Source organism: Lissotriton helveticus, chromosome 2_2 (assembly GCF_964261635.1).
Source record: "Lissotriton helveticus chromosome 2_2, aLisHel1.1, whole genome shotgun sequence".
In the NCBI taxonomy this organism is placed as follows: domain Eukaryota; kingdom Metazoa; phylum Chordata; class Amphibia; order Caudata; family Salamandridae; genus Lissotriton; species Lissotriton helveticus.
Window position 1 is genome coordinate 345550266 of NC_136060.1, and position 23506 is coordinate 345573771.

General features: G+C 47.3%; 1 protein-coding gene across 9 annotated transcripts in view; it reads left to right on the plus strand.

Moving 5' to 3' along the window:
* The window catches only part of TBC1D14 (TBC1 domain family member 14), an 830696-nt gene that overhangs the window by 456877 nt on the left and 350313 nt on the right, over positions 1 to 23506 (plus strand). The window contains exon 1 of one of the 9 annotated variants that reach the window (XM_078678515.1): positions 8643 to 8943. The exons of the other annotated variants lie outside the window; for them this stretch is intronic. Within the exon in view, the coding sequence (XP_078534641.1) occupies positions 8941 to 8943 (3 nt within the window). The 5' untranslated portion in view covers positions 8643 to 8940. Of the gene's footprint in view, positions 1 to 8642; positions 8944 to 23506 lie in introns of those variants that run through there. 9 annotated transcript variants of the gene reach the window in all.

The following is a 23506-nucleotide window of genomic DNA, read 5'->3' on the forward strand; positions in this document are numbered from 1 at the left end:
ATACGTGCGACGCGCTGGAAACACGAATAGACAACATGGCGACTGGCCTGTCACTATTGCGGGCTGACCATAACAAGCTGGCAGAGCGTGTAGCGGAACAGAAGATCACTTTGAATGACCTTGTGCCACAACAGATGGAACACTCCACGAAGTTAGAGGGTATGGGGAAACAGCTTAAACAACTGTGGGATAGAGTGGACGATGCCGAAGGACGGGCCCGCCGCAATAACGTCCGCATCCTAGGCATTCCGGAAAGAAGCGAGGGGAGGAACCCTACCCAGTTTGTGGAGGACTGGCTGCGGCAGTTAGTGGGCCAGGAAGACCTCACTGCCCTATATAGTGTGGAGCGGGCACATAGGATGCCACCGCGCCCCCCCAAACCTGGGGCGCCTCCTCGTCCCCTGATCGCGCGCCTTCTTCACTACAGAGATCGTGACACTGTCCTAAGGGCGGCCAGGGAAAAGGCGCCGATACGTTTTGAAGACAAGAACATCTCAGTCTATCCTGATTTCACTCCTACTGTACAGCGCGCCAGGTCCACCTTTATGGGTGTGAAACGCAAACTAAGGGAAAGAGACATGAAATATGCACTACTGTTCCCAGCACGGCTCAAAATTATACATGACAACAAATCCCACTTCTTTGATTCACCAGAAGAAGCAGAGGAATGGATGGAAGTCACTTTACCACCACCGACCTCACAGGACCCATTTGAAGATCGCCACGGCGGAGACCGCAGGAACCCTCCGGATCAGCGGGGCGACGCTTCTGGCCCAGGACAACACTCTTCACATGGTACATCAGCGCAGCCGCACCCTTCTAGTACCCGACTGGGCGGACACCCGTCCTCATCGCGGCGTCAACAGCTAACAGAGGAGGCACTGGCCGCACACGACGCGGAAGCGATCATAGATGGACATACAGTCACCACTGACACTCACACCGAGGTGTCCGGATCGGTTGACAGCTTGCCGCTTTTTCCAAAGGTCACGGCCCAGATGGCGGAGGAGTTCTGAGCTGCTACACGTGTGATCCCCTCCGGGTGGTAACGTATAACTGTTCCCCCCCCCTCCTTATATAGTATGTGGTGGGTTGCATGGGGGGCCCACGGTATGGAGGGCTCTTGAACCGATACAGGCCGTCCAGTGACTATTGACAGTGGCCTGTCACCCCCGAAATGCACACAAACTTAACTGACTTGTGCCCCCGTTGGGCACCATGGTTTGGATCCCAGGCACGTTGGCCTGGGGACCCTTCTGTTCAGGGAATTCAGGGTTACAGGACACTCATCTTTTCATGGAACTGAACTGACATGGGTACCTGGGTGTTTTACCTGGCACCACCACATAGATGGAAATGGGGCCGCTTAATAAATACCAAATGTGCACTTGGAACGTGCGTGGCATGGGGGCAGTGCAGAAACGCCATAGGATATTAGCACAGCTTAACCGCAGGGGGATACAGATTGCTTGCCTACAAGAGACACATTTGAATGCTGCTGAGACCATGAAACTGCGCAAGAAATGGAGGGGGCAGCTCTTTGCTACCTCCTATTCTGCGTTCTCAAGAGGGGCAGCGATCTGGTTCCGCAGCTCTGTTCCCTTCCAGATGTTGGAGCAAAGAATAGATAATGAGGGACGATATGCATTTGTGCGGGGGCTGTTGGACGGGGATGCTATTGTATTTGGGTGTGTGTACTCGCCGAACTCGAATCAGTCGGAGTTCCTGATGTCAGTAAATGGGGTACTTGCAGATTGGGCGGATTATCGCTTGTTGATTGGTGGGGATTTTAATGCTGTACTTGATGTTTCGTTAGATAGGTCACATCCCCCTTTGCAGGCAGCTGAGAGTAAGAAACAGGCGGAGGCTCTTGAGAGATGGTCTGGGGGCTGGGACCTGGCAGACGTGTGGCGTAGCGCACATCCACGAGACAGGGAATATACTTTTTTCTCCCCGCCCCATCAGCTCCATACTAGAATCGACCACATTTTCTGCTCCCGTTCCCTGGCGGATTCCATAATCCAGACCCAACACATGGGGAAAACCCTGTCTGATCACAGCCCTGTCGAACTCATCTGGCGGTGGGGTAGGCGTCTGGCCCCCATCCCAACTTGGAGACTGTCTCCAGATCTCCTTGAAGACTCTGTATTTCGGGCCTCCCTATCAGATGCTATAGTTACCTACTTCTCCACAAATGCCAACACGGCCAGTACCCGGCTAGTAGAGTGGGACGCTTTTAAAGTTTGCCTGAGGGGGGCGGCAATGGCCACAGGGATGGGTAGGAAGCGAGAGGTAATTGCTCGACTGAAGGAAGTGGAGAACTCACTTGCGCCCTTAGAAAATGAGGCAGCCGGCACCAATGCACCCTTCACACCACTACAGGAGGCTCACATTAGGCACGCGGAGCTGCTGGAAGACCTGAGGCTCCTAGACTACAAAGAATACACGAACAGGCAACATACACAGGCGGATAGGGCTGGTCCCCTTCTAGCTCGTCTTCTGCGTGACTCCCCAATTCACCATCCCATTCTGACTATCCTAGACCAGGCGGGCAACCCAACTAACACCCAACTCGGGATTAACACAGCGTTTAAGGACTACTACACTACACTTTACAGCCCCCCGCAGCCCCTACCCGAGGATGCATTCGAGACCTTCATGAGGGACCTGACTCTGCCTCAACTCACTGAGAGGCAGGCCAAAGATCTAAAGTGCACCATTACGATTGCCGAAATTAAGCAGGCGATAAGATCTCTTCCAAAGGGCAAAACTCCTGGTACAGATGGCCTACCGGCTGACTTTTATGGGACATTCATAGACCTTCTGGCGCCGCGGTTGCACGCTGTTTATATAGAGGCCCTACGGACGACGTCCCTTCCACAGTCCTCCATGCAGGCGTTGATCACGTCCCTATTGAAGCCTGCCAAAGAGGGGCTACAGATGGCTGACTATAGGCCATTATCCCTTCTCAATACTGACTCCAAGATTTTGAGCAAGGTACTGGCGGCGAGGCTCGTGCAATACGTACCGCAACTGGTCCACCCGGATCAATGTGGTTTTATTCCGGGCCGCAACACGGCCATGAACCTTAGGCGTTTAGCCCAACTAATGCTCGGAGACGGGAGGGATGTGCACTCCGAGGGCTGCATATCTCTGGACTTGAAACAAGCGTTCGACTCCCTTAGGTGGGACTATATGTTCGCCACTCTGTCCAGATTTGGGATACCATCTGAATTTCTCGACTGGGTCAGATTACTGTATACCGCCCCCACGGCTAGAGTGCGCACCTCTGGCCATATATCGGCCCCTATAGCCATAGCGAGGGGCACCAGGCAGGGCTGCCCGCTATCCCCGCTCCTCTTTGTCCTTGCCCTCGAACCTATGCTCTGTCGGCTTCGGTCGATGGCTCCCCGCCATGGCATACGTAGACACGGGACGGCACATATTGTGTCTGCTTACGCAGATGATATTATATTGTATCTCCGAGACTTGAGGGGAGACCTGAGCCCGGTTTCCCAGGTCTTTGAGGACTTTAAGTCGATCTCTGGTCTGACCATAAGCGAATCCAAGTCCTATGGCTTCACATTTGCGGACACAGGTCTGACTACTCCACTACCCTTCGCCCCTCACGTGTTCCAGATAGCGGAAACCACCTTTAGATACCTGGGGATGCAAATCTATAGAGAGGCTGAACTGGTGATTGACGGTAACCTTGGGAGGGCCATCAGAGCTCTGAAGTCACAGATACAATTCTGGTTGACACTGCCACTTTCCATACCCGGCAGAGTAGCGATATCGAAGATGGTGATGCTTCCCCGTCTCCTCTACCATTTCACCAACTTACCGTACCTGATCCCGGCGGCGACATTTAAGACCCTTGACACTCTCCTCACACAGCTAGTATGGGGACACGGCCGCAGGCGTATAAGCTTGTCCAAGTTACAGCTCCCCTCTGACGCTGGTGGTATGGGCTTGCCAGACTTTAGAGCTTACAACTATGCGTGTCAGCTTCAATGGCTGGCTTTCTGGGTGGCTGGTCGCAATCTCCATGAGATCGACATGTCGGAAGAGGATCATGGTAGGGGGAGACTACACACACTGCTCCTGCCCAACTCAGATTTGCCGAGAGATGCCCCACCACTTCTTAGATTGGCGATCCTTTATTGGAGGAAGGCACTGAAATACACTTCCCCTAAGTCATCTTATGCCCCCACGATCCCTCTCTTGGGCATCCCATTGGGCACAGGGACTCTCACGACGACCTCGCTAGCCACCTGGCATAGAGAAGGAGTAACGCATGTGGGCGACCTGTTTGCGGAAGGACACTTGTTGTCCTTTGAAGACTTCAGAATCACACAGGGCGTACCTGGGGGCTCATTCCTGCTGCACGCTGGTCTCCGCAATTATATCACACACAAATGGTCACCTGAGGGCCAAGAACCTGACACGAACCCTCTCACAAAGATGCACTACCTAATGGGATCGGGTGCACATCTAACGAGATGGCTTACTGCTGGCATCAGAGAAGGGAGAGCGTTCTCTCTCTCGCAGCTTAGGGAGACATGGGAGGAGGATATTGGTAGGCCCATGAGAGACAAAGAATGGGACCGCGTCCTGCAATTTCCCAAGAAGGTGGCTAGGAACCCCAAGTTCAAATTCATTCAATTAATGCTGCTGCATAGAGCCTACCTGACCCCGCACTGCATACATACGATGTTCCCCGATGCGAAAAGCAATTGCCCCCGCTGCGACACTGAAGACGCATCACTGATGCACATGCTGTGGCAATGCCCCAAGCTAGGATACTATTGGACCACGGTCCATGCATCACTTGAGAGCGCAGGGGCTCTGTCCCGATCTCCTACACTAGAAGGCACTCTATTGGGGCTGGGGCCCTCCCAACGCAGTAGTACAGTGGCGACACGCTTTGCAGACCTGGCCCTATTATTAGCGAAGCGAGCAATCACGATGAGATGGAAGTCACCCAAGCCACCCAACCCTGAATTATGGAAGGCGGAAGTAGTGCGCTGGGGTAAGGCAGAGGGAGAAGCACTGCAGCGCGAAGAATACAGAGGCCTACGGAAAAAACCGATCTCGTTGGACTTGTTTGTCACTCTGGGCGCGTTTGAATCTGGAGACGATGGGGAAGAGGGGGATACCAGTGACACACAGAATGTGGAATAAATGTGTCCGGAGCCGGACGTGCATGCACTGTTATTGGCTGGGATGCATAACTATGGGAAGGGGGGCACCCAAATGCTGACCTGTGGCCTCGCACCGTCTATGTGTACAGTGAGAAGAAGTTACACGTTGTAATACCTGGAGTGACCCAGAGGAATGTTCATCCAATTTATTCAATTAGATACCTGTCATGAGAGTGTCGGGTGGGTTGATCGAGGGTGGTGGGAGGGTTTGAACATGCCGGGGTTGTTTCGTTGCGACAGTTACGATCGCCACAAAATGTAAATTTAATATGGTGATGCAAATATATGTTTTAAGCAGGCACATACATGTTTTACTCTGCTTTCCGGGACTTGGAAATTTATGGAACTGCTTTAACCACTATGCTAATAAACAGATTTTCAAAAAAAAAGTAAGAAAGTCCCTGTTGCCAATTTCTGTATGACACTGCCATTTTAAGACATGTCATGGCATGGCATCAAAAATGCTGTCTTTATTACCGTAGTTAGCTTGCTTTTTTTGCAGATATGCTTCTCTAATTTGGTATAATTCATCCAGGGACTCGTCTCCTCGTCATTAACATATACACCTTCTCCAAATATAATTGGAACATCTAGATTGATCCGATGTATCATGAAAAACATCTGCTTTAACTATGCTATGGCCTGATAACCCTTTTCGCCTGTCCATGACTTGTATGCACATTTCTTAAAATGATTTATTCCAACTTTAGTTTCCGAACATTGTCACAAGATCCTTGGGGAGAGTTTTGCCTCACGGTGAAGGGCGACCTCCAGCTAAGATGGCCACCTAACAAGGTAGCTCCTGTCTGTCCTACACCAAATCTGTTAATATCAGATGACAATTTCGGCTGAATTGGTAATCTGACCAAAGGGAAGATTACTATATTGTCCCGTCCCAAAGATCATTGTGCAATAATGCAGGGAATCCTAAAATTTTAAAGTGATTAGAAGCTGTATGACTAACTAGATAGCAAGTGAGAAAAAAGCAGATCTGCTGCTAAAAACCGGAGATAGGGACTGGATAGTGTGTTCACCATAGTGGTGCCTGTACTGCCTTGAATATAAGTCCTGGAGTTCACAGTGAAGAAGGAATTGATGATTGGACCTACCATCTTGAATTTGATGACTTCCCTATTATTTGAAGAAACTCCTGTCTGTTGCAGTGTGACCAACTTATCCTCCTGGGTACCCGGGTCATTGCATGTCTATGCAGTGTAGTGTAGTGTGAGGAACAAGGGTGCTGCTGCTCTCGCTGGGGGTTCGCTGTTGGGGCTTGCATGCCACTGGCAGCAGCCACGTGGTGAAGCTTTAGAGGAGGGCTCTGAACTAATGCTACCTGGAGACTCACTCGCTGCAGTGAAACCTGTCTGTAGGCTAGACCTTGAGGCAACTTTATACAGGTACCAATAATGCTTGTTGATTTTCTTGGGGGCCTAAAAAACCCGGTAGTGGTTGGACATACTGACAATATTTTGTTAAGCTATTAAGACGGTGCATTTTTGGAAACCTTGGACTTACCAGGACTGCTTTGTCATTGTTACACTGACACAGCTCCATCCCTATTTTCATCCCTGACTCTGAGCCGGATAGGCGTCGCCCGACGCCGTCTCCGACTCCAACTCTGGTAGGATCCTTGTATCATAGATTGGAGCCTGAGCACTATTCCCTTTGACAGGCCTTGGCGAAGACTGGGAGGGGTTGCTGGCCCCCTTAGAATACCAGCCCTATCCGTCCACCTAATTTAGATGGGTGGACATACAAGTCAAATTTCACTGTCCATCACCGCCAGGAAAACCTTTGAGGTAAGGGGCAGTGATAACTTCAAAATGACCCCATCACTATGTGAGATAAGCACTAATGTCAAAGAGGAATTGTTTGTTTTTTGTTGCTTTTTTTTCCAAAAACAAAATCTTGTTGTGGGGTTTTGTTTTTGGGAGGAAAAAATAAATAACTGCTGTATGGATTCATCATGTTTGATGGGAGTCGTATGGCAAGGTTACAATACATTGGCAGGAACCACCTTGACAGCGGTTCCTGTGAATGCTTGAAATGTCGGCTGCACTGACTGACATTTAAAAATGTGGTCATTGGGACCCGCCAGGGCCGTGGAGTAATTTGCCCTGGCAGAGGATGTGCCGACAGCCAAATTATAAATTCTGCCCCAAGTTATTAATGGAAAAAAAATAAAAAGTTAATCACCAATCTCTACTTGAAAGGTTTCAACTTTCTAACCCTGTTAGAAAGTTAAACAGATACGAGGGCAGCAACTCCCCCAGAAGGATGGCATTGTAAATTTAGAAAAGCCTTTTTATGGAAGATTGGATATCTATGTACAGCTGGGACGCTACATCGCTTTCAGGAACCGAACCTCAGATACATCAAAATATTAAATGGTATTCAATTTACTTAGAAGCCTTACGTGCTATGAATTTAGTGTGAGCCCCGACGACATTTTTAGGGATGGGCCACACCACCCTAGGAGATCTGTGCCTCAAAAGGGGGTCATAAATGTACTCTGGGAGCCAACCAACCCTTCTCATTAGCTTTTTTGTTAAGCCCAGGCACCACATCTTATATCTATTTTTCTAACCTAGTGTAAGAGTCTGTCGATCATAATTGTGTACCGCAGGCGGAGTTTTGAATTTGTGGTCTATACTTCTTTAGGTCGAGCCTGGGCAGTGCTTGCACTGCTCTGCGGCATGTTGTATTGGAGTACGGAATAGAAGCCCAGCCCACTCTCCCCCCATATTTGTCATTGGCTTATGTCATTGTCCTTTTGTAAATGCTAGCTTCTGATTCGTTATTAGGCTTGTTAGTCCTGCCTTAATACCACCTTGTCTTCATTTGTAACCTCCCATGATTACTGGGCCTTTTACTTCCGTTGTTACACGGTATGGCTTTTTTTTTAGTCTGTTAACACTATTTTCTTTAAAGAGTTTCTCCTACTGCAGGCACAACATGCTTTCCTGCAACATTCAGCACACTATGCACGCTTTCACTTTCCAAGCAGCCCGGGACAATGGTGGCTGCTTCTTTGAATAGGTCTCGCATTTACAAGAGTTTGTGCTATTGGCATTGTAAATGACAATACCTTTTATCTGTGTTACTAATCAAAACAGATAAATAAAAGGCATTGTCATTTACAATGCCAATAGCTCAAACTCTCGCAAATGCGAGACCTATTGCACTGCAACTGCTTGTTTCTTTTAGAAACGGAAGCAATTTTCACGCTACAGCGCGTCTTCTCTATGTAGTATCTTAACGAATTAACATAATCACTCTTGCTGTACATTAAAGACTTAGAAGCATAAACCTAAGCTATTCAGCTCAATGCATGCGACAGAAACAGTTTCCACCCAGAAGCGGCAATGCTGTCGTGCCTTACTGCTCTATCAAGGCATTACAGGATGAGCCCGAGAAGCTGATCGGGTGCATTCCATCTGAAGGCGATTACAGTGCCTGTTACAGGCTGCTTCCTCCGAATAGGAGCATCTTGCTGCTGACAGCCCTGGATCTGGGATGAAGAGGAAGGAAGGTGGAGCAAATGATAACCAGCTAGTGATCCTCGTATCCGGTGTCCTTGCTGCATCGGGTGCCAGGGAAGACCGTTCACTGACAGCGCGCTGTGGAGCTCAGTCCCTCATCCCACCTCCCCTGCTGCTGATACTGCGAGGCCTGAATGATGCACGGCAAGCTAGGCTTTCAGTGTAATGGTTTCTGAGAAACTGCAGCTTTCATGGTGAGTGGGCATCGCACAGTGTGAATCGAATGTCATCACCGCTTGCGTGTTGGCTCTCAAACATATGTCCCTGCATTTCTTCTACTTCAAGCAGAAACCGGTACCTGCATGGCATGTTCTCCTCAGCTGAGAAAGGACTAGAATCGCATTTGAATTTGAGAACGCATTGCAAGAACCTACCGACATTGCCGGTTTAAGAAATAGGATACGGGAACGCCTGCATACCGTTCAAAATCTTGTTTCCACTCCAGCGGGGGCTTTCATGTTGTATTTTAATCCGGCGTAAGTGGTATTGTGGGCTCATAAAAATGTTGAAAACGTGTCTTGGAGATTTAAAAAATACTATCTGGGACAATATGTGAGTGGTGGACAAAAGACCTTCCTTCAGTAAATCTGACAAAAAAGCACACTACCGACAGATGAGGGTTGTGCTAAAAAAATATGCTTTGCGAAAATCAAAGCTGCCTGATTATCTCTTTAAGAATTAATCGAGCACATGTATAGTGCAGTCGTAGTGAACTGGGTGATTGCTGTGGAAGGCACGATAGTAAAATGATTACGTTTTCGGTGCTGAACTTGGGTTTAGTTTAGCCAACTAGGGAAAACCACACGGTAATTAATCGCTGTAACCTCCCCAATTGTGGTCGTTCAGTTAATTTGCAGATGTTCGTTAAGTATTACAGGGAAAAGTCTGAAGCATGAGTCATACTGCAGACTTGAGACACTTTGCCACACCCATAGTGATGGATGTGACTTTTTAATCCTCTTTTATGCTCCCTTTACTGCGCTGTTGTGTTGGTTAGTGAAAGTCTACGATTAACCACTAGAGCGCCATCCGTAGTCTGTTATTTTAAACAGCACATCTCTCACACTTTACCACCTTTCTAATTGTCATCAGTGTGCATCAGAACTTCACTCCTGCGTGTCATGACTTTCCCCTATGGTGGTAAATGGCACTGTCTAAAGCTAACCAGCGATTTCAATTAGAACTTGTGATGGCTGAATTTAGCAGAAACTTTCAGAAGTGCAAAACATGGGCTTAAGTGTAAACATTCACCCTCTAAATCAAATTTACACTACCTAATGTGAAGTCACTTACAATTTGTTTTAGTATATTCTTATTTCACAAAATTTAGAATGTAAGGCTGTTTGTGGACAGATTCCAAATCGACATAAAAGCAGCTTATCATTCCAGCTTCCCTTAATAAAGGTAGTGTTCGTAGTTATCTTGTACATCGGCATCTTACTACCTAGTTTCTTGGTTAATCATATTCTGAGAAACCTCAGTGAAAAATGTTATCAAAATATGTACATGTTGATTAAATCATGTCCTGATTTTCAGGTGACCGTTATGCCTTGCAGTGTAAGGCTGCTCTAAAGTATGATGCTAATGCAATATGAATTGTAGTTTTGTCACAAGACGCTCATGACTTCGCTATTCTTTTTTTATCGCCTGCTGAGCCTTTCCTTCATACGTCTTTCAGTGGTCTGCAGAGCTTTCTTATTTGACTTATTAAAGAAATGGTTTTATCTTCAACATTTAGCATATCAGTTCCTGCTTTCACTTCCTCTTAACCAGCCCTGTTTATTTATCAGCACGTTTACTCAATTAGCTCTAGTAAGCAACCCAGGGCAGGTTTCGCCCATGTTATGGGCTTACCAGCCAGGTATAGGTTAGTTTCTGTGACAGTGTGCACAGGAACCACGTCTGGGCATAACAGACCCACTTAGGACATCAAAAGCGGGTATGCCTCAATGTGGGTTCGGTTCAAGAAAGACCTGTCTTGGAAGTTTAGGCTGGATTGCTCCCATTGGAGCAGGGCCAAGACTGATTTGCCAATAGCTGGGTCCAAACTGAGGTGGCATGGTGTGCAAATTAACAATGGATTGGGATTCAACCCGAATAATTACCTGTGGATGAGATTAATTCAACTATTCTATCTATCACTTTTTATGTACTTAGTCTTTAATCATTTGCCCTAAGCAGGATAGGTGTGCCTGGACTCCTGTCCCATTCACACACAGTCACATGGAGTCACTTGAAGCATCATGATGACAAGAATTTATTTTCAAGAAGTAATGTATGGATGCTGAGTTTTGGAAAGTGACCTTTTAATGGACTTATAAAAAGACCTGCACTAGGTACAACCTGGTTAGATATCAGAGATGTGTATTTTTTGAAAGCACTTGTTTTATAATACAAAATGCCACTGAAATTCTACAGCAGCTGCATTTTTCACATACTTATCATTTTGATGCATTTTCCACAAACTCCGCCACCTGCTGTGTAATCTACAGATTTTAACAAAACAAATGCAGTTTCCAGCTCAACTGGATCACACGTTACTAAAGTGTGGGGATTTATTTGTGCGCAGCAGAATGTCTTTCTCAAAGGATAACTGGTCATTTTTTATTTGCTTATTTCTGTATGTGGTTAAATTGTTACTAATGAGTTGAAATCTTTGCCCAGAATGAACTATCATCTGATAAATTGTCAAAATAATGAAATACTAGCAAAAAATGTGCCCCAATATAGATAATCATTCGGTGCCCTCGTACCACATAATTTCAGCGACCCTTACCAGTTACACAAAATCATTGTGTGGCAGCCTATCTTATACTGCATGTAATACAATGTTAGAATAGTGCCTTACTTATTCTGAGTGCCTTTTTTTTACATGCTGCGACCTCATAGCACTATAAATACACAGGCTACCATCCTGCACTGCACCAACCAGCATTCAATTGCGACAAACTCTGGTCACACATACAGACATTTGCAGCGATCACATTCACCAAGTTTCATAATGTGAAAGAGTGCATTTCCTATCATTTAGTTTTATGTGCATTTATTTGATTTATTTATTTTATTTATTTATAGAGCGCAACATTCATCTGACAGGATATCCGGGCGCTAGAGTAGCGGGATCTCATGGTAGAAGTGGATTGGGGCACAGGGTGCTGCTGGAATGTCTGACATCAGGCTTTGAGGAACAAGTGGGTTTTGAGCTTCTTTTTGAATGCCATGTAGTCAACAGTGAGACGTAGATCCTGGGGTAATTTGTTCCAATGCATCGCAGCCAGATATGAAAAAGTGCGACCACCTGCCCTTGCCTTTATTATACGTTTTGTCTCAGCTTGTGCCTGATAGCGTGACCTCAAGCACCTGGTTGGGGCATAGAATTGAATTTTGTTCTGAACAATTGTAGGACCTCATTGATGTAGTGCCTTGTGTGCATAGCACAGAAGCTTAAATCTCGCTCTTTGACGTATGGGCAGTCAATGGAGCTGTCTCATGCAGTCAGATGCTGAGCTGGGTCTGCCTTTGTTGCACACCAGTTTGGCCGCTGCATTTTGTATCACCTGCAGGCGTGCGAAGAAGTAGTCCGCCATGCCCACGAACAGTGCGTTTCCATAATCTAACTTACTGATAAGTAGGGCTTATGTGATAGTTCTCCTGCATTCTAATGGAATCCAGGGGAAGTGCCATTTTAGGAGCTTCAGAGTTGCAAAGCTTCTTCGACACAGGGTTCGCACATAGTCCGGCATTGATAAGGTGTTATCAATAAGGACACCCACGTTTTTTGCACACTGCTTGGGTGCCGAGGCATCTTCCAACAATTGGGGCCACCATGATGCATCCCAGATCAAGTTGGCTCCTCCAAAGAGCAGGATTTCAGATTTTTCAGCGTACTGCTTTAAACAATGTTATGACATCCAGGTCGCGATCTCGGAGAGGCAGTTGTTTAGTTTAATCCTGTTGTCCGCATGTCTTTTTTCAATAGCTATCAGTTGTGTGTCGTCCGCATAGGAACGGATACCAAAACCCCATTTCTCGCTAATTCTTGCCAAGGATGATACATAGGTGTTAAAGAGCATGGGGCTCAGGGAGGCTCCCTGTGGGACACCATAGCTGATGATTTTTTGGCTTGAAGAGAATGCGCCTATTTGTACATTTTGTGTTCTATTGCTCAAGAAAGAACTGAACCACTGAAGGGCTTTCGCATGTATACCTTTTTCATAAAGAGTTTTCAGCAGAAGATTGTGAGACCGTGTCGAACGCCGCCAACATGGTCTAACAGAATCAAGGCTGTCACCTTCTTCTGATCGATCAAAGCTTTTATGTCCTCTAGGACGGCCAGGAGGGTTGCCTCCGTACTATTAGTGGCTCTGAAGCCGGTTTGGGTGGGGTCCAGTAGTTTGTTGGTCTCAAGATAGTTGTCTATAAACCAACTTCTACATTACTTTAGAAAGATAAGGAAGTTGGGAGATTGGCCAATAGTTGGCTGGGGTGTGGATATCTGTGCCTGCCTTTTTCCGTGGAGGCGTCACTATAGCCTTTTCACAAGTTTTAGGGAAAACTGCAGTCTCTAGAGATTGATTGAATAGCTGCGTGACATATGGGCATAGTGCAGGTATGACCCGAGCGAAAATGTGTGGGCAGGGATCAAAAGGGGTCCCTGATTTAACTCCCCCCGCTCCCCCCCCATTGCCTTTGTGATCTCTTCCTCTATAAAAGGGAGAAGCTACACAGCCGTGCTAGGGCATCGGGGTGGGGGTCCAGGTGTTACCAATTTGGGGTGTCAAGTGGAATATTGCTACTAAATGATGAGTATATTTTGCTGATTTTATCAGAAAAGAATTTGCTAATCTTTTCACAGCATTCTTCTGAAGGAGGCACGGTCTGGGACATACTGGCTGGTTTGCAAATTTCTTGTACTATTCTGTACAGCTCTTTAGCCGAATTGCTAATTCTCATTTATTCGCTTTGCGAAGTAAGTTCTCTTGGCCTTCTTAATTGCATTGTTATAACTCCTCATTTCTGTCTTATATGCCAGTCTGTCCGTGTCCTGTTTAGACCGTCTCCAATTATGTTCCATTGTTTTGCACTTTCTTTTCAGTGCCCTGAGTTCCGGCGAGTACCACTTCTCTACTTCTTTATAGATTTTGATTTTAGTTTGGGTGCACACTGATCCAGTGTGTCTGTGATCTCAATTTTACACTTAAGGTGTGGATTATTTTTTTATGTAGTTGCTGTAAACGTGAAAATGCAAAAAAACTACTAATAGAATATGTTGTTGTTTTTAGCCATGCCTTTGACCCCTGCTATCAGAGGGCTCCAAATAAGTTACCTTAGGTTTTATGCACCTCAGCTTTCATGTAAATGAAGACAGCTAGAAACCCAGAAAATAAAGAGTCCAGTTTCCAGGCCATCCTCATATACAAGTACTTACTGAGGCATTTGCACTCCCTGGGAACCATGGACACTCAGAGGTACGTGTCCCCTACATATATGTCATTTAGGGGTTGTCATGGTTTGCAGCTGCCAGCCCTGGCTTGCCCTTTGCGACACCTGGCACTGCCTTAGTGACCCCTGGCCTCAGAGGTGGCAAAATCAGTCCCTGGTACACAGTAGCAGCTCGTCCCAGTATATTTTTGGAGCTGCATTTACCTGGTTTTCTGTCACATTTATTACATAAATAGTGAATATCATTATTCACTATTAGTGTGATTAAAAACTTGAGTATAATTAGGTAGAATATGAGCCTAACGGTCAGCTGAGTTAAGTAAAAAATGCTTTTATATGAATGTTGTGTTCATGCTTGCAGCTGATTGTGTTTATCTGAGAGAGAGAGAGGCAGAGAGAGAGAGAGATAGATAGAGAGAGAGAGAATGAATGTGTGTGTGTATGTTTAAGCCTGTGTGTGAGAGTCAAAGTAAAGGTCAAATGGGGTGTGATGTCGCTTCTGCTACCCCTGGCATTTTGGCAAATTGACACCAGTAGCCTCCCAGTTTGAAGATCTCTGCTATAATGTAATATAACTTTCTTCAAGTAATTTTGCAATGTAGCATTCTTCAAGTAATGTTACTCCATTCCATTATTTTTTTTTACATTATCTTCTACAGCTTTAGCCCTCCTTTTCAGTTTTTATGTTTATCATTTAATGACGCCTGTGTTTTTGTGTATGACCTCTGGTTGTAATAATTTTTGTTTGGTTTTACTGATACTAATGATGTCAAATGTTCATCCCTTCAACCCTTTGCTGCTTAGATTCCCCCGACCCCCCCATGTTAAGCCTTTTTTGGCTATTTGGGGTAGTTTGCGCTTAAGCCTCCATAACTTTTGTCAGTATAAGCTATCCATGCCCAATTTGCATCTTTCTTTTCCAGCATCTTGCAGAATCTAAAGGTAGCCAGGGTTTATTGATTCCCCTGGAGGGGGACTGAGAAATGAGCAAAAATATAGCAAACTATTGTTTTTTTGGGGGGAAAAAGAGTTGTAGAAGAAAGCACCAGGGTTTTTTCCTGAAAATGGCATCAAAGAAGGGTTTGCGGTGCTACAATTACTATCTTACCAGCTTTTGGAAACAAACCGACTTAACGCAAACAACACATTTTTTTAACACAGTTTTGGCATTTTACTGAGAGTTAGCCCATTTTATCTATTTTCTGTGCTTTCCTCCTCCTTTCAGTTTTTGGTGGAAACAGGTGTAAAACCTAAGGTGGATCCTTGAAAGCTATACATTTCTGAAAACTAGACAACATAGTGAATTCAGCAAGAGATCATTTGTGTAGATCCTTCAAGATTTTTCAATAAAAAGTAACAGTGGAAATAAAAATTTAAATAGTTGACAAAACACAGCCGTTTTTACCTGTAACAACTTCTTACTATGGCAGAATTTCAAAAGCAATATACCTCTACATCCGCTGGGCCCTTCTGGTTGTGGGGATATATAGGGCTTGTGGGTTCTACAAGAGCCTGAGGTACCCAGAGCCAACCATGGAGCTGCACCGTAAACTGTTTATTGTGTGCCTATTACATAGCAATTCATATGGTAAATTATAAAGAATGGAAAAAGGATTTGAAGGAAAACTCTGTATTTCTGAATTGTACACCAGATACTGAGTTTAGGAGCAGTGATTGTTTGTACAGCTCTGAACTATTGGGTGCCCATGCTGGCATGTGTTTCAGAAGTCATTTTGTAAAATGTCTTATTTGTTATGCACTATTTTTTGAAAGGCACAAACAAAGAGATATCCAATTGGTAATAACAAATATTCTGCTATTCTGTATTCCCACAGGTCTCCCCAAAAAATGGTGCGCCACTTGTGTGGCTAGGCCTTGTACCTGCGACACAAAACACGCCAAAATGTGACGGAGTAGACCTCATATTTTACCCAGCAGAAAGCATGATTTGTTTGCAAAGTGGCTGGATGTGGATTTTGGGCCCCAACTCAGCCAGCACCTTGGAAAATCTACCAAACCACACTTGAAAACTAGACACCCGGGGACTCCAGGCTCTCAACATTTTTTTTAAATTTTTTTTTTACCCACAATCCCCTGCAAAGGTCAACTTTGTTGAAAAAAATAAGACATTTTCCTTGCAAACACAACGTAGACACATTACATTTTCCACTGAAAAACAATGTGTTTTGCAATGTGAGTAGCTGTGGATTTCGGGCCCCAGCTCAGCCAGCACCTAGGTAAATTTAGCAAACCAGCACATTTTTTAAAACTAGACACATGAGCAGTGGCGTAGCTTGGGCCGGGCCATAGGGGCGGTTGCCCTGGTTGCAAAATTCTGAAGGGGCGCCAAATTTTAAAAGAAAATTTGTGTGGTAGTCCACTGTCAAAAACGTGTCTGCAGTGCGCGGTTCATGCAGTCTGCAGCAGGCTCGGGGGCAACTGGCTCAACTCGATCTGGGCTGGTGTAGGCAGGCTCTGACTACAATGTAACGAGTAACTTCCTTCCCCCCCAAGTCATTCAGTTTACTGAAGTGAGGTACATCACGGAGTGACTCAGTTTGCAAATGCAGCCCAATGCCTACTGCCGAGACAGCCAGAAGACACATATTACACAGATAGGTGGGTGGCTGGCCAGCGCAGCAGACAACTGCTCACACCATGCCTTGTTTGTTGTGCCAACTGTGCCGTAAATGACACTGTGACAACCCGCGGGCTGCCTGACCTTGTACGAAGCAGCCATAATTTCAGAATGGCACAGTAATTGTGCGACTCAGTCCTGGACTGTGCAGTGGGGAGTAGTCACGCTGCCTGGCCTTTACTGTGACGTCGATGCTCGCTACACAGAAAGTAAGTACCTTGAATCTGCGCTGGGGCCTCACATCCTCTCGCCAGGTTTTTTTTAACCAGAATCCCCTGAAAAACGTAAACTATGCCTAAAAAACACATTTTCTTGCAGTTTTGTGAAAATGAGTTCTGGAATCTGCAGGCAGCCACAGATTCCTACTACCCAGCATTTCCCCAAGTCTCCTGAGAAAAAAAGGTGCTTCACTTGTGTGGGTAGGCCAAGTGTCTGTGACACAATAAGGTGCTGAAACACAACATAGACACATCACATTTTTACGCTGAAAAACAATGTGGGTACCTGTGGCTTTTGCGCCTCAGCTCAGCCAGCATCTAGGGAAACCTACTAACCAGCACATTTTTGAAAACTTGACACCCGGTAGAGTCAATGAGAGGTGTGGCTTATGTGGATCTCTCAGCGTTTTCTCACCCTGAATCCCCTGCAAAGCTCAATCTTTGCCTAAAAAGCACATTTTCCTTGCATTTCTGTTAGGAAAAGTTTTGAAATCTGCAGGCAACCACAAATTTCCTACCACCCAGCATTCTCCAAGATTTGCTGATAAAAATTCTACCTTTCTAATGTGGTTGGGCCAAGTGCCCACAGCAGGGATGGGCCCACACTGTGTTATGGTGATAATGATAACTATGGTAGGTGTACTAATTAGTCATGGGGTCGGCAACCATATAGGGTATTCTTTATAAGAAAACATTGGGGGATCCACGCAAGCCACGTCTCCCTGTACTCCTCAAGGTGCTAAGTTTTCAGGTATGTCTGGGTTTGGTGGGTTTCCATAGATGGCTTCCGAGCCTGGGACCAAAAACGCAATTGGCCCCCTTGCAAAACCAGGTTGTGGTAAATAATTTTGATGTCTCCACAATACGTTTTGAGCCCTTCTTTGTCACACAAGTGAGGTAGCATTTGTATCTGGAAAACTGGGAGAACGCTGGCTGGTAGGAAATGTGTGCAGGCCCAGTGATCCCACAACTGTCCCACAGAAATGTAAAGATTTTTTTTTTGTCAATGAATATAATTTACAAGGGTTTCTGGTTAAGTAAACCATGAGGAAACAACATACTATTGACTATGAGGCAAGAAGTTCAGTATAGAGAGAGTATACACTGACGGCAAAAAGCAAAAAAACACCAAAACATTATTTTACACCCATCCGCTAGTAGTCACAGGCATACTGGTTGGATCTAGCACGAGGGTAAGTTAACAGTTTATAAAAAAAACTGTATCCACCAATGACTTCCGGAAAACCAATTTTTATTAATTTAAACATTAGATCAGGGAACCAGTGACTTATGGCTTGTAAGCCCTTGGGGGCAGATGTACCTAAAAATATTGCGGGGGCAGGAAACAGCCAAAGCAATGAACACATTATTGGGAGTGACCTGTGCCAAAAGGACTGCTCCCCTACACAAAATCTGGCAAACCTCACACAAAACAAGCATTGGCATAGCCAATAGGTCTCGCTTTTGGGACCTTATAAGGGTTTAGCAATGCAGCACATTATCTTGGGTGCTGTGCCTGCCTCACCAAAGACCAATGTAGTTTAAATGTAAATCAGTGCCAGACGTTTTAATGCTTTACCACACATTGAGCATGTATTCCACATGGTTAATAAGGGAAGCTTTAGAACGTAACTTATTAAGTATAACATGAAGCCGCATAAACCACGCTTAGCCCTTTACAACTTGCAAGTATCAAGGTATGAATGCAGTCCTGTCACTGCTTTACAAAGCCATCATCACACAAACATAAAAAACAACCACAAAACCACAGTTGATATGTTCACAGTGTTTAACAGCAGCCAAAGCAACACTGCTTTTTACAGTGCATCCTTCAATGCAGCGCTTGTCACATATGACGTAAATAGTAAATAATAAATTCTCTCTCTCTCTCTCTCTCTCTCCCTCTCCCTCTCCCTCTCCCTCTCCCTCTCCCTCTCCCTCTCTCCCTCTCTCCCTCTCTCCCTCTCTCCCTCTCTCCCTCTCTCCCTCTTTCCCCCTCTCCCCCTCTCCCCCTCTCCCCCTCTCCCCCTCTCCCCCTCTCTCCATCTCTCCCTCTCTCCCTCTCTCCCTCTCTCCTCTCCTCTCCCCGAGCACTTCATATAGTCATTTTAATTGCACAGCTAGCCGAGGCAGCTTTCAGACAGGATTTCGAATTGCAAACAAAAAAAAGCTTTCCCTTAGGCCTTCCTGAAAGCAGGGGCCAGCGAGGCCAATTCACAGTCTTGAGGGGTGGAGGTGGGGAAACCTAGAAACATTTAAATGACGGCATTCAGCTGATTGTGTTTTCGTTGTTGGTAACACCCCCGTGTTTTGATAGCGCATAAGGAGAATGGGCTTGCTGCATCCTGCGATAATAAGGAATAAACGTGAAACACTGCCCGAAAGTCACCATGATGTAGCAAGGTCGCTAGCATGCAGGGCAATCTGGCAGTGCCTGGTTCTCCTACAGAAAGCTTAACGTTGGGAAGTTGGTTTTGGGAGGGGGTCAAAATTTATGTGAAAAGAGGGGTCCCATTTCCAATTCATGGCAGCCTTCAGCGCTACCAAAAAAAACCGCAGTTGCTGCAAACATTAGCATAAAGTAAAAGATTTCATACACTTAAATCTCCTCGACCTGGTTACAGGCACACCATTTTATCTTAACAAACACAACATCAGTGCATAAATATTAACTAAAATACAATTAAATGTAATTGGGGCGGAAATAAGCTACAAATACTACCACAAATGCTAATTTAAAATTTCAGAGTAAATTCAAGAGATTCTCGGGCTGCCTTTTCAGGAGAGGGTTTTTACCTAATGTATGATTTTCTGTGGATCAAAAAAAGTTTGCTGTTGCCCAGGCACAGAGAGATGCTTTCATTCACCATAAAGGCCCCTTTCTACTAAGCCGGTCCAGTAAAACTGCTTCTCTACACTGTTTTGAGAGTGGCTAATGCAAACAAGAATGGACGGCGTGAAGCAGACGCCGCAAGAGCCTCGGAGGTACCGGCCACCATTGGGCAGGAAAGTGGAGAGCAGGTGGGGTTGCGGGAGCAAAGCAACAACAACAACAAAAATTAAACAAGCGCGGCCGCGAAAGTGAAAGCGACCGCGCTGTGTTTAATTGGTAACATGATCCACGACAAAGTAGGAATGCAGCTGCCACCCTGCGCGCTGCTGCTCGCTCCCGACAGCAAAACGCCGTGGGGGGAACCTTTAGAGAAGAGGTGGGACATGAACCTGCCTTTGGCCATTTGCGTGCTTTCATTATTGAAAGCCACACGCAAAGGCCAATCAAATGTGTGTGAGTTGCCAGACCCACAGAGAAGTTTCGGGGACGTTTTGAGTACTCACAAGAAGCCTCCCATAGAGCAACGCATGCGCGCTGCGCAAGGCTCAACCTAAAAATCTCTGGTGCTAGTGCGTGCTTTCCTGCTGCACGATTGCAGCCCCAACTGCGATCGCGCAGCAAGAATGCACTGCAAAGAGACACTGGGGGAGAGGAAAAACTCTTTCATATCCCCTCCAGTGCCTCTCTGTACTTCCCAACCCCGCTCAGGAGGAAAACTCACCTCCTTTGCATGCCACTAAAAGCAAATGGCTTACAGCGCCTCCGGCCTACTCTGATGTGCACATGCTAATGTCAGCCTGGGGGAGAGGGGTAAAGGTGGCAGCGGAAGCACTTCTCTACCATCCCTGGTGGAGGCCTGTAGAGGGCTTCCCGCGGTGGTGGGTGCGAGGACCATTTGGAGCCATCGTCAGCACATGCCCACTGTGGCTGAAGACAGCTCCAGGCCTTCCTCCACATGGAAAGGGTTAAACAATTCTGTCAAGTGAATGTGAGTGGGCAGGTTTTTGCATAGTTGGTTGGTGCAAATTACCGGTCTGCAAAAAACACAGACCGGTAAAGTCAACATAATTAAGCGCAAATGCAGAGATCTTTTTGTAGCACACTAGTTACAGCATACATACCAGGGATTTGGTAATTTGGCTGGCTCCAAATGTGCCCTTATAAAGTCATACGAGACGGAAGAGCCAGGTCTTGAGGAGTTTTCTGAAGGCCAGTAGGTCCTGAGTCTGTCGTAGGCTGGTGGGGAGAGTGTTCCAGGTCTTGGCGGCGAGGTAGGAAAAGGATCTGCCGCCGGCGGTGGTTTTCCGTATGCGAGGAACTGTGGCGAGGGCGAGGTTGGCTGAGCGGAGGCTTCGGGTGGGGGTGTGGAAGCTGAGTCGGTTGTTGAGGTATGTAGGTCCGGTGTTTTGTAGGGCTTTGTGTGCGTGGATGAGGAGTTTGAAGGTGATCCTCTTGTTGACAGGGAGCTAGTGCAGGCCTCTCACGTGGGGTGTGATGTGGCTGCGTCGAGGGACGTTGAGGATCAGTCGTGCCGAGGCGTTCTGGATTCGTTGTAGTCGTTTCAGGAGCTTGGTTGTTGTTCCAGAGTAGAGGGCGTTCCCGTAGTCGAGTCTGCTGGTGACGAGGGCCTGGGTGACGGTTTTTCTCGTGTCGGGAGGGATCCATTTGAAGATCCTGTGGAGCATGCAGAGGGTGTTGAAGCAGGACGCGGAGACGGCGTGGACTTGCCTGGTCATGGAGAGGGTGGAGTCGAGGATGACCCTCCAGGTTGCGTGCGTGGTCTGTGGGTTCCGGGGCTGTGCCTAGAGATGTGGGCCACCAAGAGTCGTCCCAGGCTGATGGGGTGGGTCCGAGAATGAGGACCTCCGTCTTGTCTGAGTTCAGCTTCAGTCTGCTCTCATCCAGTCGGCTACTGCCTTCATTCCTCTGTGGCGGTTTGCTTTGGCGGTGTGGGGGTCTTCTGTGAGGGATATGATCAGCTGGGTGTCGTCGGTGTAGGAAATGATGTTGAGGTTATGTTGTCGTGCGACGTGGGCGAGCGGTGCCATGTAGATATTGAACAGCGTCGGGCTGAGTGAGGATCCCGGTGGGACGCCGCAGATAATCTCGGTGGATTTCGAGCGGAAGGGTGGGAGGCGGACGCTTTGGGTTCTGCCGGAGAGGAAGGATGTGGTCCAGGCCAGGGCCTTCTCTTAAATTCCGGCGTCATGGAGGCGTGCTGATAGGGTGCGGTGGCAAACTGTGTCGAAGGCTGCTGATAGGTCCAGGAAGATGAGGGCGGCCGTTTCTCCTTTGTCCATCAGGATCCTGATGTCGTCAGTGGCGGCGATGAGGGCGGTCTCGGTGCTGTGGTTGCTGCGAAAACCGGATTGGGAAGGGTCCAGGATGTTGTTGTCTTCGAGGTAGCGAGTTAGCTGTTTGTTGACAATCTTCTCTGTTACTTTTGCCGGGAACGGGAGCAGGGAGATGGGCCGGAAGTTTTTGAGGTCCTTGGGGTCCGCCTTGGGCTTCTTCAGAAGGGCATTGATCTCGGCGTGCCTCCAGCTTTCCGGGAAGGTTTCTGTCTCGAAGGAACTGTTGATTGTTTTTCGGAGGTGGGGCGCGATGGTTGTGCTGGCTTTGTTGAAGATGTGGTGAGGGCAGGGGTCAGATGGGGATAGGGAGTGGATGGAGTTCATGGTTTTGATGGTGTCTTCTTCGCTGACGTTGGACTAGGTGGTCAGGCGGCTGGTACGGGTGGTGGTCGCAGGGGTGGTGCACTCGGTGGTGGGTGTGGGGGTGTCGGAGTTGAAGCTGTCGTGGATGTCGGTGATCTTGCGGTGAAAGAAGGTGGCCAGGGAGTTGCACAAGTCTTGTGATGGTGGGATGTCGTTGGTGTTGGAGCTGGGGTTGGAGAGTTCTTTCATGATGTTGAAGAGCTCTTTGGTGTTGTGTGTGTTGTTGTCTAAGCGTTCCTTGAAGGCGGTCCTCTTGGCGGCCCTGATGAGTTCGTGGTGTCTGCGGGTGGCGCTCTTGTGGGCTGTGTGGCTGTCAGGTGTTCGGTCATGGAGCCATTTCTTCTCCAGCTTCCGACAGGTGTGCTTGGAGATCCGGAGGTCTTCGGTGAACCAGGTGGCTTTCTTGTTGGTGTGGTTGGTTGTGGAGGTCTTAAGAGGGGCGAGGGTGTTGGCGCAGTCCTTGATCCACTGTTTGAGGTTGGTCGCAGCGGTGTCTGGGTCAGTGGGGTCGGCGGGTGGTCTCAGGGCGAGGGTGGTAGTCAGTTGGTCCTTGGTGACCTTGCCCCAGCAGCTGTGTGGCAGCTGTTGGGTGCGGTGGGTTTCCTGAAGGTGAAGTGGATGCATCTGTGGTCGGTCCAGTGGGGTTCGGTGGTGTGGCTGAAGGAGACTTGGCGGCTTGTGGAAAAGATGGGGTCCGGCATGTGTCCAGCGGCGTGGGTGGGTGTCGTCACAAGCTGTTTGAGTCTGAGGTTTGCGAGGTTGTCGATCAGGGCGGTGGAGTTGGCGTCGTTGTTGTTCTTGAGGTGGAAGTTCAGGTCCCTGAGGAGGATGTAGTCCGTGGAGGCGAGGGCGTGGGTGCTGACGAGGTCGGCGATGGTGTCGCTGAACTGTGGTCGTGGTCCGGGAGGT